The sequence below is a fragment of the Suncus etruscus genome, chromosome 10 (genome assembly GCF_024139225.1).
Source record: "Suncus etruscus isolate mSunEtr1 chromosome 10, mSunEtr1.pri.cur, whole genome shotgun sequence".
In the NCBI taxonomy this organism is placed as follows: domain Eukaryota; kingdom Metazoa; phylum Chordata; class Mammalia; order Eulipotyphla; family Soricidae; genus Suncus; species Suncus etruscus.
The window spans coordinates 39,875,693-39,888,987 of NC_064857.1; the positions used below are offsets into that span (position 1 = coordinate 39,875,693).

Sequence of the window (13,295 nt, forward strand, 5' to 3'; positions counted from 1 at the left end):
TTTTCCTATATTAATACTCTGCTTTTTTATTATGCATCTTTGTTTTCTAAATTTTTCTTTTTCATATGTCTCAAAGTACATTTTGTTTTTCTTTTCCTTTTTTAAACTGATTTTTAAGTATTTTTTGTTCAGTCTTCCCATATTAATATAATTTAGTGCTTTTATTTGTAATTAACTGATTTCTAGTTTTATTATAGCTGTGATCAGAACAGGTGTTTGATGTGATTTTACTTTTCTTCAGTAAGAATTGCTGTGGAACTAAAGAGCATTTGCTCTATCCTGGAAACATTGTCAGAAAAATGTACATTTTCAGCGGCGTTTGCCTTGCAAGCAGCCGATCCAGGACCAAAGGTGGTTGGTTCGAATCCCGGTGTCCCATATGGTCCCCCGTGCCTGCCAGGAGCTATTTCTTTCTTTCTTTCTTTTTTTTTTTTTGCTTGTTTTTTTTTTTTTTTTGGGCCACACCGGGCAGTGCTCAGGGGTTACTCCTGGCTGTCTGCTCAGAAATAGCTCCTGGCAGGCACGGGGGACCATATGGGACACCGGGATTCGAACCAACTACCTTTGGTCCTGGATCGGCTGCTTGCTAGGCAAACGCAGCTGAGCTATCTCTCCGTGCCCTGCCAGGAGCTATTTCTGAGTAGACAGCCAGGAGTAACCCCTGAGCACCGCCGGGTGTGGCCCAAAAACCAAAAACCAAAAAAAAAAAACAACAAAAAACCCACAGAAAAACGTGCATTCTGTTATTACTTTTATAATATCTTTATTTAAGCACCATGGGTACTAACATATTAGTAGTTCGGTTTCAGTCATAAAATGTATTCCCCTTCACCAGAGCATTTGATTGCGTTCTGTTATTTTTATTTTATTTTATTTATTTATTTCTTTAGGAACGGTGGCCTGTAAGCTTGTAAACTCCAAAAGTTTATTTTGCTTCTCCAGGTTCTGACAATGAATTATGACTAGTGCAGTAGTGCATTGATTCTATGTTTTCTTTGACATTAGCATCAGACCAACTGGGAACTTACTAGAAATGCAAATTCTCAGGCCTCTCTTTAGACAGAGATTTAGAACCTTTTTGTGATGGACACAGTGCCCTGTAGAGTAATAGACATTTGAGGACTCTGGGAGAAATCTTGTTGTTATTGTTATTTTTGTGGGTTTTTTTTGGGGTGGGGGTAGAGGAGGACAGACCCTGCCACATTCAGAGGTTACTCCTGACCCTGCGCTCAGAAAGTACTATGGGCAGTCTGGGGACAATATGGAATGCCACGGATTGAACCTGGGCTGGCCACATGCAAGGCAAATATCCTACCTGTTGTACTATCTCTCCAGCCTCAAGAACAGACACTTTTAACCCTCTCTGACAGAACTGATAGATTCTTACTGGGTGGATTTGAACAAAGGTAGAAATCTATACTCCATGAAAATAGGTCTCTGCTCCTGTAGTCTATCTGTACCAACATTAGTCTATTAATAGTTGTCTCTCTGAGCAGGTTGGAAACTGATCTTTACTTGGACTCAGAAATTGCTCTAAATTCCAGAAGCTATGATAAGGAATAGTCAGTTTAATATAATTGTAATAATCTTCTCAGACATTAAAAATTATAATTTTAATGCAAATTAAACATTTACAATTTTTCATAAGCAATAACTTCATTACAATTAGTTGTTATGCTAAAGACAGTTATTTGTAAATTATTATGTTTATTTCTTTAAGAATTTGTGGGGTTGGAAAGAGCAGGGGAAGTAAGGTACTTTGCCTTGAACTTTTCAATCCCAGGTTCAATCAGCTGACATCCTATATGACTTCCTGAACCCTGCCAGGAATGATTTCCTGACTGCAGTACCATCAGATGTGGTGCAAAACAACAAAAACAAATATTTGTTATGAGAGATTAAATATTGCTTAGATTTATATTGGTCACCATATCTGGAATAATAGAAAAACCATTATTGTAGAACAGAGGAGAAAAGGCAATTTGAAAATATCTGTAAATGGCTCTAAAATACCTAAGAGACAATTTAGTGTGGATACATGATTAAAGAGATCAGAGCAGAGGGCCATAGTATTAGTATAGCAATATAGTATAGTAGGGCACTTTCCTTGCATGTGTTTCTGACCTGGATTTTTTTTTTCTTTTCGGCAGCATTCAGGAGGTTACTCCTGGATCTACGCTCAGAAATCACTCCTGGCAGGCTTGGGGGACCATATGGGACGCTGGGATTCGAACCACCAACCTTCTGTATGCAAGGCAAATGCCTTACCTCCATGCTATCTTTCCGGCCCCTCTGACCTGGATTTTATCTTTGGCATCCCATATGCTCCCCTGAGCCTGCCAGAAGTGACCTGTTAAGAGCCAGGAATGAATCTTGACGACCACTGGGTATGGTCCCAAATCAAAATAGATTAGTAAATACAATTTAAAAAGTCAGAAGTGTTTTGTACTTGGCGTATACCCAGATGTACTGTCTTAGCTTGTCTTAGCTCCACGTTTGGCCACAGAGCTGTAATTCAGGATGGACCTGACCTTGCACAGATGCATAAACTGAGAAGAAGCCCTAGTGAGCTGAGGGAAGATTGGTGTTAATCTTGTATTACAGAAAACAACAACAGCAACAACAACAAAACCCCAACAATCTGGGTATGAGGAGACTTACCCCCTCGTTTTAATAGACTCAATAAAAATGTGTTGGAGAGATGACTTCAGCAAATATTTGCATTTCTATTTTTTTCCCAAGATACAATATAGAGACTGGAAAATTGAGGCCTGGAAGTTTGTTGACCTAGTCAGTGTCAAAGTGAACTAACAAGTTGAAAATAGTGGAAAGTAGAATGCAGGTCTCCTAAGTTGGAAAGGGACCACCTGCCCTGAGTGTAGAGGGCTAGGAATTCTCTTCTTGTGCCTTCCCAAACCACCCAAAGGAAATAGCAAAATTCAAGAAATACTTAAGTTGCATCATTTTAAACTTTCATAAGCAGATGATTTATTACATTTAATATTTTTGTAATCACTAATGTTAGTGGCATAGAACCTTTGAGGAAGGAATTGGGCAAAGTGATCTCAGAGGACACCAAGACTCTGGTTTCAATTAGTTTGTCCAAAACCTCCTTTCCTCTGTCCCAGTTCTGGGCTATCAAATGTTAGTGTGGTGGGCTGTTAACTCCATTTTTGAACTTTTAAATGCCTAATTTTTATGTGAAACATGCAATTTGAACAAAATAAATTTGAGATGGTTTTCTTAACTCTGGATACTATCTGTGTTGAATTAATGTAAACTCTTATTTAAAGTATCTGAGCTGCTAATTTTATTTGTTTTGGTTTGGGCCACACCTGGTAATGCTAAGGGATCACTCCTGGCCAGGCTCAGGGGACCATGTCAGATGCCAAGGTTGGAACCCGGGTCATCTTCATACAAGGCAAGAGTTCTGTCCTCTGTACTTTCTTCCAGCACCCTCTGAAAGGCTAATTAAAGTCAGTGAATTAAGTGACCCAACAATTGAGTCCATTCGTTTTTGCAGATGGAATTGGAGAGAAGTAGATTCTAGCAATAATAGTCTTGCAATATTTTTCTCTTTTTATCTCTGAGTTACCTGAAAGTGTTTCCTAGCTCAAGGCTGCTTTAATTTTTTCTACTTTTTGCCTGTGAAATTTTTAAATGAGGCTATCTAGCTATATATATTAGTTAATACAAATCAAACATTTCCTGATAATAGATCATGAAGAAAGTTATTTTACAAAATATTTTAGGAACACTGTTGAAGAAATTTCGGGGGCATTTCACTGGTGATTCTCTGCAAGCATGTAGAGTGGTTTAGTGGCAGAAAATGAAGCCATTTTGCTAGGGACATTCTGGGTAACCCCAGAAGAGCACAGAAGCCTCCAGGTCCATACCCAGTGATGCTCTAGAATTGTGGTGCCAGGAATTAAAGCCAGGCTGGGCACAAATCTAATTGCTACTCTGTCTCCAAGCTTCTTAAAACAAATTTTTTTTTTTTTGGACCACTCCTAGCAGTCAGTGCTCAGGGGGTAGTCCTAATTATGTGCTCAGAAATTGCTCCTGGTAGGCACAGGTCCATATGGGATGCTGGGGATTGAACCCAGGTCTGTCCAGGGTCGGCCATGTGCAATGCAAATGCCTTCCCGCTATGCTATCACTCTGACCCTATTGAAACAAATTTTTAAGATTTTTCCCCAACCCCATATTCCTGAATTACTTGATTCCAGGATATTGTAGTGATAAACAGTTTAAGAAGCTCACTCTGGAATCTGAATAGTAGTATTAGGGCCTTTTCCTGACATGCAGCCAATCTGAGTTTGATTACCAGCATCTGAGAATATGGTCTCCTGATTCTGCCAAGTAGCCCCTGAGCTCAGCCACGTGTGGCCCCCAAACAAAAAGCAATCCCCTAAAAGAAGAGAAAAAGTAGATCTTAGGGTTGAAGAAAATTATGGACCTTGGCACATTCTTGGATGCTGTGGACTTGTTCTCTTGCAGAATCTAGCACTGGGGTAGTGATGACTGTGAACCAGAAATTTAGAACATTCATTTCTTACCTATTTTAGGTTCTGTTTCATTCAACAACTTAATGGTCATTTTTATGAAGGCCAAATCAAGCCAAGCTGTTTCTGGGCACAGCGCCACATGTTCTAGGAAGAGTTTGTTTCCTTTTGGAATGATTTGGTACATAGGCTAAAGTCATTAAAGACTGTATCCAAGAAAACAAAAGTGACTACACAGTTTTTTTTCTTTTATTTTTTCCAAGATTCTTGAGTTTGGTGATGGTGGTGGGTTGTGATGTTGGGAGAGAGAACAAAAACCCCATATGTGGGAGAAAGGGTGGTAGGAATACATTGAGCCTGAGCAATTAGCAGTATTTGGCCATGAGGTCGAGGCCTCCAAAAATAACCAGTGAACAATTTGCAGTCAGGTCCAATTTCAGATCTAGAGGTCTGGCCTGTTGGAGAGTTTGGCCAGTGAAAAGCTCCAGTAGACCGAGAAGGGCATGTGTCGTACTTGATGCCTGCTGTTTAGCACTCTGTTGTTTTTTAAATATATTTATTATTCATGGATTGAAGACATCAAAATGGCTGAAGGTAAAGATGGATTTTTATTGTTTAGTTTAAAATTGATTTGGAATCAGCTGGAACGTTTTAGGCTCATTTTGAGTTGTGTTAAGAATAATTTTGGCTAAGTACTTTGCAATAGTTATATTTGCTTTTTCTACTTTGAACTGCTAGAGACATCTACTTTCTCAGTTTAATTTTTCAGAAAGTAATTTATTTTTAAACTGAATGTTTTGTTGTCTTCATTGGAATAGTATGTTACCAGAGAACAGTTTTTTACAAGTTTCAAAAAGAATTACAAAACGTTTTTCTTAGTTCTTTCATTAAATTACAGAAAATTTAATGTATTGACTATATTCAGTTATCATGTAAAATTATAAGAAATTAAAGGACATACACATATATATCCTCTTACTAACGATCAAACTTTATTAGCTCAAGCAAAGACTTGGTTGAACCTTACATAATTTTTTAAAGCTGAGGAGATTGCAAAGAAAATACACTAGGATTTTATTTTAGTTCTAAAATGGGATCATTAATAGTAAATATGTTCAATTTGCATTTCTGTAGATTTGTTTTTGCTTTAGTTTGTACCTAAAAATTATCTACTCATATTGAAAGCTTTTAAGAAAGAAATATAAAATTAAAAAAACTGCTTCCAACTCTTCAACTGCCTAAACAGCCACTGAAAGGGTTTCTATTAATAGCATAGAGAACATGAGTCTCTGTGTTTTGAAAACTGTTGAGTAATTGGTTAGAATGGTTCACTTGACTATTTTGATAAAGTGCCTTGAGATAAATGCTTGATTTTAGTACGTTAGAAGACATTTCTCCTCTGGGTTGTCTGTGTAGAGAAATAAGGTTTATATTGTAAATATGTAACTTCTTCTATCACCTGGTTAACTAAAACTTATGGATGGTTGACTTATATTTTGGATAGTAGAGGTTTCACTTACATGAACTTCTGTTTAGCTGCTGGCGTACTTCTATTTCCCTTCTCTTGAGCAAGTAAGCTACCTATTGTCCTTTAACCTGTTTTCATTTTGGAGAGAGACACATTTCGATTCCCCCCATGATGATTTTCAGCTATTGCTAACATGTAGGAGAGAGTCTCTTGAAGGATTTACCTTCTATCTCATAGTACCTATTTTGAGTTTAGCTGTTCAAAACTTATCTGTCTTTGGGGCAAGCATATTATATTCAAAAAAATCTATTAACTGGTATCAGTAAAAATGTTATCATAAAAACACATCTTTGGAAAGACCACAGTATATTGTTTTTGTTTATTTTTCTTCATGAACTTAGTAAATATTGGCATACCAGATTAATAATACTAGTCATATCACATGCGGTATTACAAAAGGATTTCATAAAATAGTGTTTTTATATATATATATATATATATATATATATATATATATATATATATATATAGTTTTGGTTTTTGGGTCACACCCGATGACGCTCAGAGGTTTACTCCTGGCCATGTGCTTAGAAATCACTCCTGGCTTTGGGGACCATATAGGATGCCAGGGGATCAAACCCCGGTCTGTCCTAGGCTAGTGCTTGCACCACCGCTCTGGCCCCAGGGCTTATATTTTAATAAATGTAAGTCATTTATATCATTTTTGGACATTTTAGTTTTTTTTTTTTCTTTTTTTTTCCATGTACATCCATGTATAGGAAATTTTTTTTCCTTTTTTTTTATTTGACCAACTTTATTACATACATGATTGTATTTGGGTTTCATTCATTTTACTTTTAAAATTATCAGTCTATTTAATTATGAAATATGAAGGCCTTTCTAAGACAAATATATCCCTTTATTGTTAAGAACATTAAAATAATATTTTTGAGTTTCAGGAGATAGCTCTAAGGACTAACTTTAAGGACTAGCATTGTGTTTGGGAATCCCAGATTCTGACAAGCATTTCAGGGATTGACCCCCAAGCAATGTACAGGAGTAACTACTGAGAACTACCTGGTGTGGCTCCTGCTTCCCCCAGAATTAATATTTCAGTGATAGATAAGCATAACAGTTTTTACCAGTGCTATAGATGATTTGAGTGACTATGCAGGCTTTGTCTACAAGCATCAATCATAAATATCTCCTCTCACTATTTATCTAGATTCTTATGTCAACTCTTATTTTCAGAACATTAGTCAACATTGTGGCTTTAACATTTGGGGTCAGAGTGGTTTTGAGTCTCTTCTTTAGTTTTGAGCTACCAGTATGTTTTTTTTTTTTTTTTTGGTTTTTGGGCCACACCCAGTGACGCTCAGGGGTTACTCCTGGCTATGCGCTCAGAAGTCGCTCCTGGCTTGGGGGACCATATGGGACACCGGGGGATCGAACCGCGGTCCGTCTCCTAGGCTAGCGCAGGTAAGGCACTTACCTCGAGCGCCACCGCCCGGCCCCGAGCTACCAGTATGTTAGGAAATTTGATTGAAATTAGAATCATGTTTAAAATATCTGTAAATAGATTTTAGGTAAATGTGTATTATTTAACATATTTCCTTCCTTCCTTCCTTCCTTCCTTCCTTCCTTCCTTCCTTCCTTCCTTCCTTCCTTCCTTCCTTCCTTCCTTCCTTCCTTCCTTCCTTCCTCCCTCCCTCCCTCCCTCCCTCCCTCCCTCCCTCCCTCCCTCCCTCCCTCCCTCCCTCCCTCTCCCTCCTTCCTCCCTCCCTCCCTCCCTCCCTTCCTTCCTTCCTTCCTTCCTTCCTTCCTTCCTTCCTTCCTTCCTTCCTTCCTTCCTTCCTTCCTTCCTTCCTTCCTTCCTTCCTTCCTTCCTTCCTTCCTTCCTTCCTTCCTCCTCTTCCCTCCCTCCCTCCCTCCCTCCCTCCCTCCCTCCCTCCCTCCCTCCCTCCCTCCCTCCCTCCCTCCCTCCCTCCCTCCCTTCCTTCCTTCCTTCCTTCCTTCCTTCCTTCCTTCCTTCCTCCCTCCCTCCCTCCCTCCCTCCCTCCCTCCCTTCACTTAGTTTGCTTTTTGGGCCATACCCAGTGACATTCAGGGGTTACTCCTGGCTATGCACTCAGAAATCACTTCTGACAGGCTTGGGGACTATATGGGACGCTGAGGATTGAATCTGGGTTTGTCCTGGGTTAGATGTGGGCAAGGCAAATGCCCTACCACTGTGCTATCATTCTGGCTCTAATTTAAATATTTTTTCCCCCCTGGGCCAGTATAATCAGTAAGGTGCTTGCCCTTCATGAAAACTACCTGGATTCAATCAGCATTACATGTAGTCTTCTCTGGATCCCCACCAGGAGTGATCCCTGAGTATGTAGCTAGCAGTAAGCCTTGACAGATATTAAAAAGGAAATTGACTTTTTCTGACTGAAGTTTATCCAATTTAATTATATTCTTAAATTTTGAAAATATATAGATGAATATTTATGTTTGCACATTTATACCTACATACAAGTAGAATTTTTCTTATCTCAACTTAATTTTTAACGATCCCTTTAAAAAAGTTGACCTAGTGACTGATTAGAATTACTCTGTTGTATGTATCATTTTTAATAAGAATTCCCCTTCAATTTCAATATTCTGAGAATATTGACAATATAATTGAATACTTTGAACTCTGTAACAGTTTTATAAATCATAACAAATAAAATAAAAAATATAAAGAATTGATATTTTATAATTTTTTTTAGCCACTGGAAATCCACTGTCATTATTCTGTAACTAGAATTGGATTTGTGAGTCAGAAAAGCAGGTTCTCATTTAGAGCTAATGAGATTTTTAAAAAAGTATTTCCATTGGCTCCAATCATCCATCTCTCTCTATATAGATAAATATAGATCAAATAAATTAGGACCATGGAAATTAGGTTTCATAGCTATGCTAAATATGTGCTGTGACAATTTCTTAATCTTTCTATAAATAAGACGAGTTTTTCTGGTTTTATTTTTATTTCTTTTCCTTGGTTATCAGTTTTGTTTTTGGGCTGCACCCAACAGTGTTCAGGGTTTATTCCTGGCTCTGCACTCATGAATTACTCCTGGAGGGCTTAGTGGACCATATAGGATGCTGGGGATTGAACTCCCAGTAGGCCATGGGCAAGGCCAGCTTGCTCATTGTGCTATTACTCTGGCCCTAATCTCCAGTGATTCTTAACTGAACATTTATATTGGGGGAAATTTGGAAATGCTTGGTGGTATTTTTGCAATGATTACTGATCTTTATCTTTGGCTCTAGAGGAAACCTGGGATATTTATTGTCCTGCATATGAAGAACAAATTACATATATATGTATTAGATGTACATATATATGAACCATATAATATATATTATGTATATTATGTATGTTGTCCTGCATATGAAGAACAAATTACATATATATGTATTATATGTACATATAATATATATTATGTATATTATGTATGCATATGCATATTTACATAATATATCTTATTATATATATGAAAAATTTATCCATTCTTGCCACTTTTGAGACACTCTGACTAGACTGTTGTGAGAATCACTTACAGTCCTAGTTGTGAAAGCAGCTTGGAAGTGATGGCTGGTGCTTGAATAATACAAAACAGTATTCCACTGTCTGCTTGAGAAACATTGCTTTCTCTTGGAGGTTGTGGAGATATGATGCAGCCTCTTTATTCATCATTCATTCATTCATTCATTCATATTTTTTCATTTTATATTTCTTGTAGAATTGGGATAGTAAGATTTTTGTTTGTTTTTGGGCCACACTTGGCGGTGCTCAGGAGTTATTCCTGGCTCTGTGCTCATAAATTGCTTCTGGCAAGCTTGGGGGACTATATGGGGTACCGGGGATCAAACCGTCCTGGGTCGGCCATGTGCAAGGCAAACGCCCCATTGCTGTGCTATTGCTCTGGCCCCAGGATAATAAGTTTTTTTTAAAAGCAGTGTTGTCTGTACCAAATATTATTATTTTTGTTTACTTTGGATATGAGAAGTTTCCTGAAGACTATAAAGTATTTTGTATTCTTGTATGTAATAAATGGAACTTTGGGCGGACATCAGTTTAGAAAACAATTTCCTGCATGGAAACCAATTGTGAACAAGCCTTTTCCTGTTTCCTTAGATCCCTGTGGGTCTCATAAAGGAGTATGGATGGAGTTATACTGTCTTTTTTTTTTTTTTTTGCTGATTTCTCATCTCTGACCTTTATTGCCTATAAAATCTTAGTTTTCTTTGACTTTATATTTTCTACCAAGCATATGGAGACAGTTTTGTTTATTGTTCACTTTAAAAAGAAAAAAGCAACAGGATGATTCTGTGACTGTTAGTAGTTTTTAATATTCTCCAGGTACTAAATGGAACATTAAAGGATTTGGCTATTGTTTTTATATGAAGTTGTTTCTATATTCTGAAATTTGAAGAAGGTAATCCTTAAAAAAAGTAGTTTCGATAAAGAAACTTGGAAGTAATATATCAACTATTTTTTGGGGGGCCCACACCCAGTGGTGCTTAGGTGTTACTACTGGCTCTGTGCTCAGGAATTACTCCTGGCAGGCTTGGATAAATATAGATCAACTAAATTAGGACCATGGGATTGAACCCAGGTTGACCATGTGCAAGGCAAACACCCTACTCATTGTGCTATTACTTTGGTCAACTGTTGTTTTAGAAATATTTAGTCCATTTCTAGATTCTTTCATTACCTTGAAATCAAAGTATTCTGTGCATGGTGTTGAGTTTGTGTTGCATGTCTTATTTTCAAAAATTTTCTGAGAATTTAACTGAAACCTAATTTTGAAGCAATCTACCATTAAGAAATATAATGAAATGAATGGGGGCATTTTAAAGAGTTTTTCAGTAGCTTTTCTCTCTCAATAATTTTGAACATTTGTTTTTAAACAGAGACAAAGCACGGAGGACACAAGAATGGGAGAAAAGGAGGCATTTCTGGAAGCTCATTTTTCACTTGGTTTATGGTCATTGCATTACTTGGAGTCTGGACTTCAGTAGCTGTTGTTTGGTTTGAGCTGGTTGATTATGAGGAGGTTTTAGGTAAGAACTTTATCATTTCTTCCATGTGTTTTTAAATGAGTTAGTGACAGCCCTGGGATATTTTTAAGATTGTTCATTATCTTTCTGGCACTGTTAATTTTTGTGCCTTTCAATAGTTTGCAATAGGGGAGGAACAAAATGTGGTATTCGGGGCCGGAGAGATAGCATGGTGGTAAGGCATTTACCTTGCATGCAGAAGGACGGTGGTTCGAATCCCGGCATCCTATATGGCTCCCCGAGCCTGCCAGGAGTGATTTCTGAGCATAGAGCCAAGAGTAACCCTTGAGCGCTTCCGGATGTGACCCAAAAACCAAAAAAAAAAAAAAAAGATGGTATTCAGGGCTAACTTGGAATAAAGGCTCTGCAACTTCCTTTGATAAGGTAAAAGAAAGTAGGGGGTTGTAATACCTATGTAACAAAAAAAAAAAAACTATATCAGATCACACTTGTTTTCAATCGATGAAGTACTCAAGATTTTTTATTTTCATCTTGTTACTTTCTAAATTAAAAAAATACTGATGTGAGCAACCAACTTTTTTTGAGGTCTTATTAGTGGCTCATATCCTTAAACTTAATCCTCAAAAGACTAGTCTTTGAGAGTTGTTTTTAAAGCATAATCTTTTGAGATAGGGATGTGTAAACATGAATGAGTGAGTAGGTCTGTATGCAAAGGAAGCTGTAGAGATATTTTTGATAGATGTACTTCTCCCCTCTTCTGTCCCCAGAAACACTTATTTTTTCATAAACGTTAGCAGTAAATGGCTCTTTTAAAAAATAATATTTTTAAGTTTCTGTGGATCACAGCTGGCAATGTTCAGGCAATGTTACTACAGGCTCTATTCTTCAGAATTAACTCCTACTAGTATTTGGGAACCATCTGGGATGCCAGGAATCAAACCTGGATCAGGTACATTCAAGGCAAGCACCTTGCATGTACTTTCTCTCCTTCCCCCTTGTGTTAATGATCTTTGAGCTTTTTACACTTTAGGTTGTCTTTTTTTTTTGAGGGAGGGGTCACACTCGGCTCCACCCAGGGGTTACTCCTGGCTCTGTGCTCAGGAATTACTCCTGGCAGGCTCAGGGACCATATGGGATGCCAGGATTCTAACCATCTTCTGTCCTGGATCTGTTGCTCGCAAGACAAATGCTCTAGCCCTGTGCTATCTCACCGGCCTTACACTTTAGGTTTTTAAAAAAAATTGAGCTCAAAATTCATTACTATCAGTATTTTAAAATACACAATTCATGGATCCAGAGCAATCCCTGGCAATAGGTGCCCTGAGTCTGGCCACAAGTGACTCCTGACTTCAGAGGTAGGAATAAGCTCTGAACACTACTAGGTGTGGTCCAGGCTGCTCCCTGAACCCCAGGAAGAAAATGAACAATGATTGTCATTTTGTTCACTCTATGCTTGTAATATCATTACCTAATTATATAGTATTTCTACTGCCTTCTTCACCCCCAAAAATACACAGCCTCCCCTCCTTTAATCTTCTGGCAAGTTCTAATCTATTTTCTCTTGTCTATAGTTTTACTTTCCAGTCATTTTTTAAAATTGGATATATCCAATGTATGCCTGCTTTTTATATCTGCTATTTTTCACTTAGGATACTGTTGTCCAGGTTGAGAATATTCTATTTTCTGAATATTTCTGAATTATATTTGGATGCACCATATTTTGTTTATACATTTATCAATGGTTGTCATTTCCACTTTTCAGCTACTGTGAACACCATATTTTCTGGCATATAAGACGACCAGGCATATAAGATGACGCCTAATTTTAGACTTCCTCTCTGACTCTGGCCAATCTGAACAGACTTTTTACAGTGTAGATTTGGGTACAGAACATTATCTAATTTGCATGCATCAAAAGCCTGCTTGGATTGGCTGAGTTAGAGAGGCGGTCTGAGCAGCCTTGCAGTGATTGATGCAGGATCAAGTTGGAAATTTCGTTTCGTGGCAATATAGGGATGATTTTCATTTAGCGGCATATCAAAACTTTTTTGGGATATACTCGGCGTATAAGACGACCCCCAATTTCAGTTGACTTTTTTTGTTTCAAAAGTTGTCTTATATGCTGGAAAATACAATAACTACTGTAGTAATGCAGTGAAAGATGGTTGCTACATTACTAGAAAATATTGTGCACTTCGCTATATACATCGAACAGGACCAGAGTCAGTTCACAGGTGTAAATAGTGAAAACTGCTGATTTAAAATCA

General features: G+C 37.8%; 1 protein-coding gene across 2 annotated transcripts in view; it reads left to right on the forward strand.

The window, feature by feature from the left end:
• The window catches only part of LOC126020481 (aspartyl/asparaginyl beta-hydroxylase-like), a 92,620-nt gene that overhangs the window by 18,995 nt on the left and 60,330 nt on the right, over positions 1-13,295 (forward strand). For both annotated transcript variants that reach the window (XM_049781962.1, XM_049781963.1), the window contains exon 2: positions 10,921-11,070. In XM_049781962.1, coding sequence (XP_049637919.1) covers positions 10,921-11,070 — 150 coding nt within the window. The remainder of the gene's footprint in view (positions 1-10,920; positions 11,071-13,295) is intronic.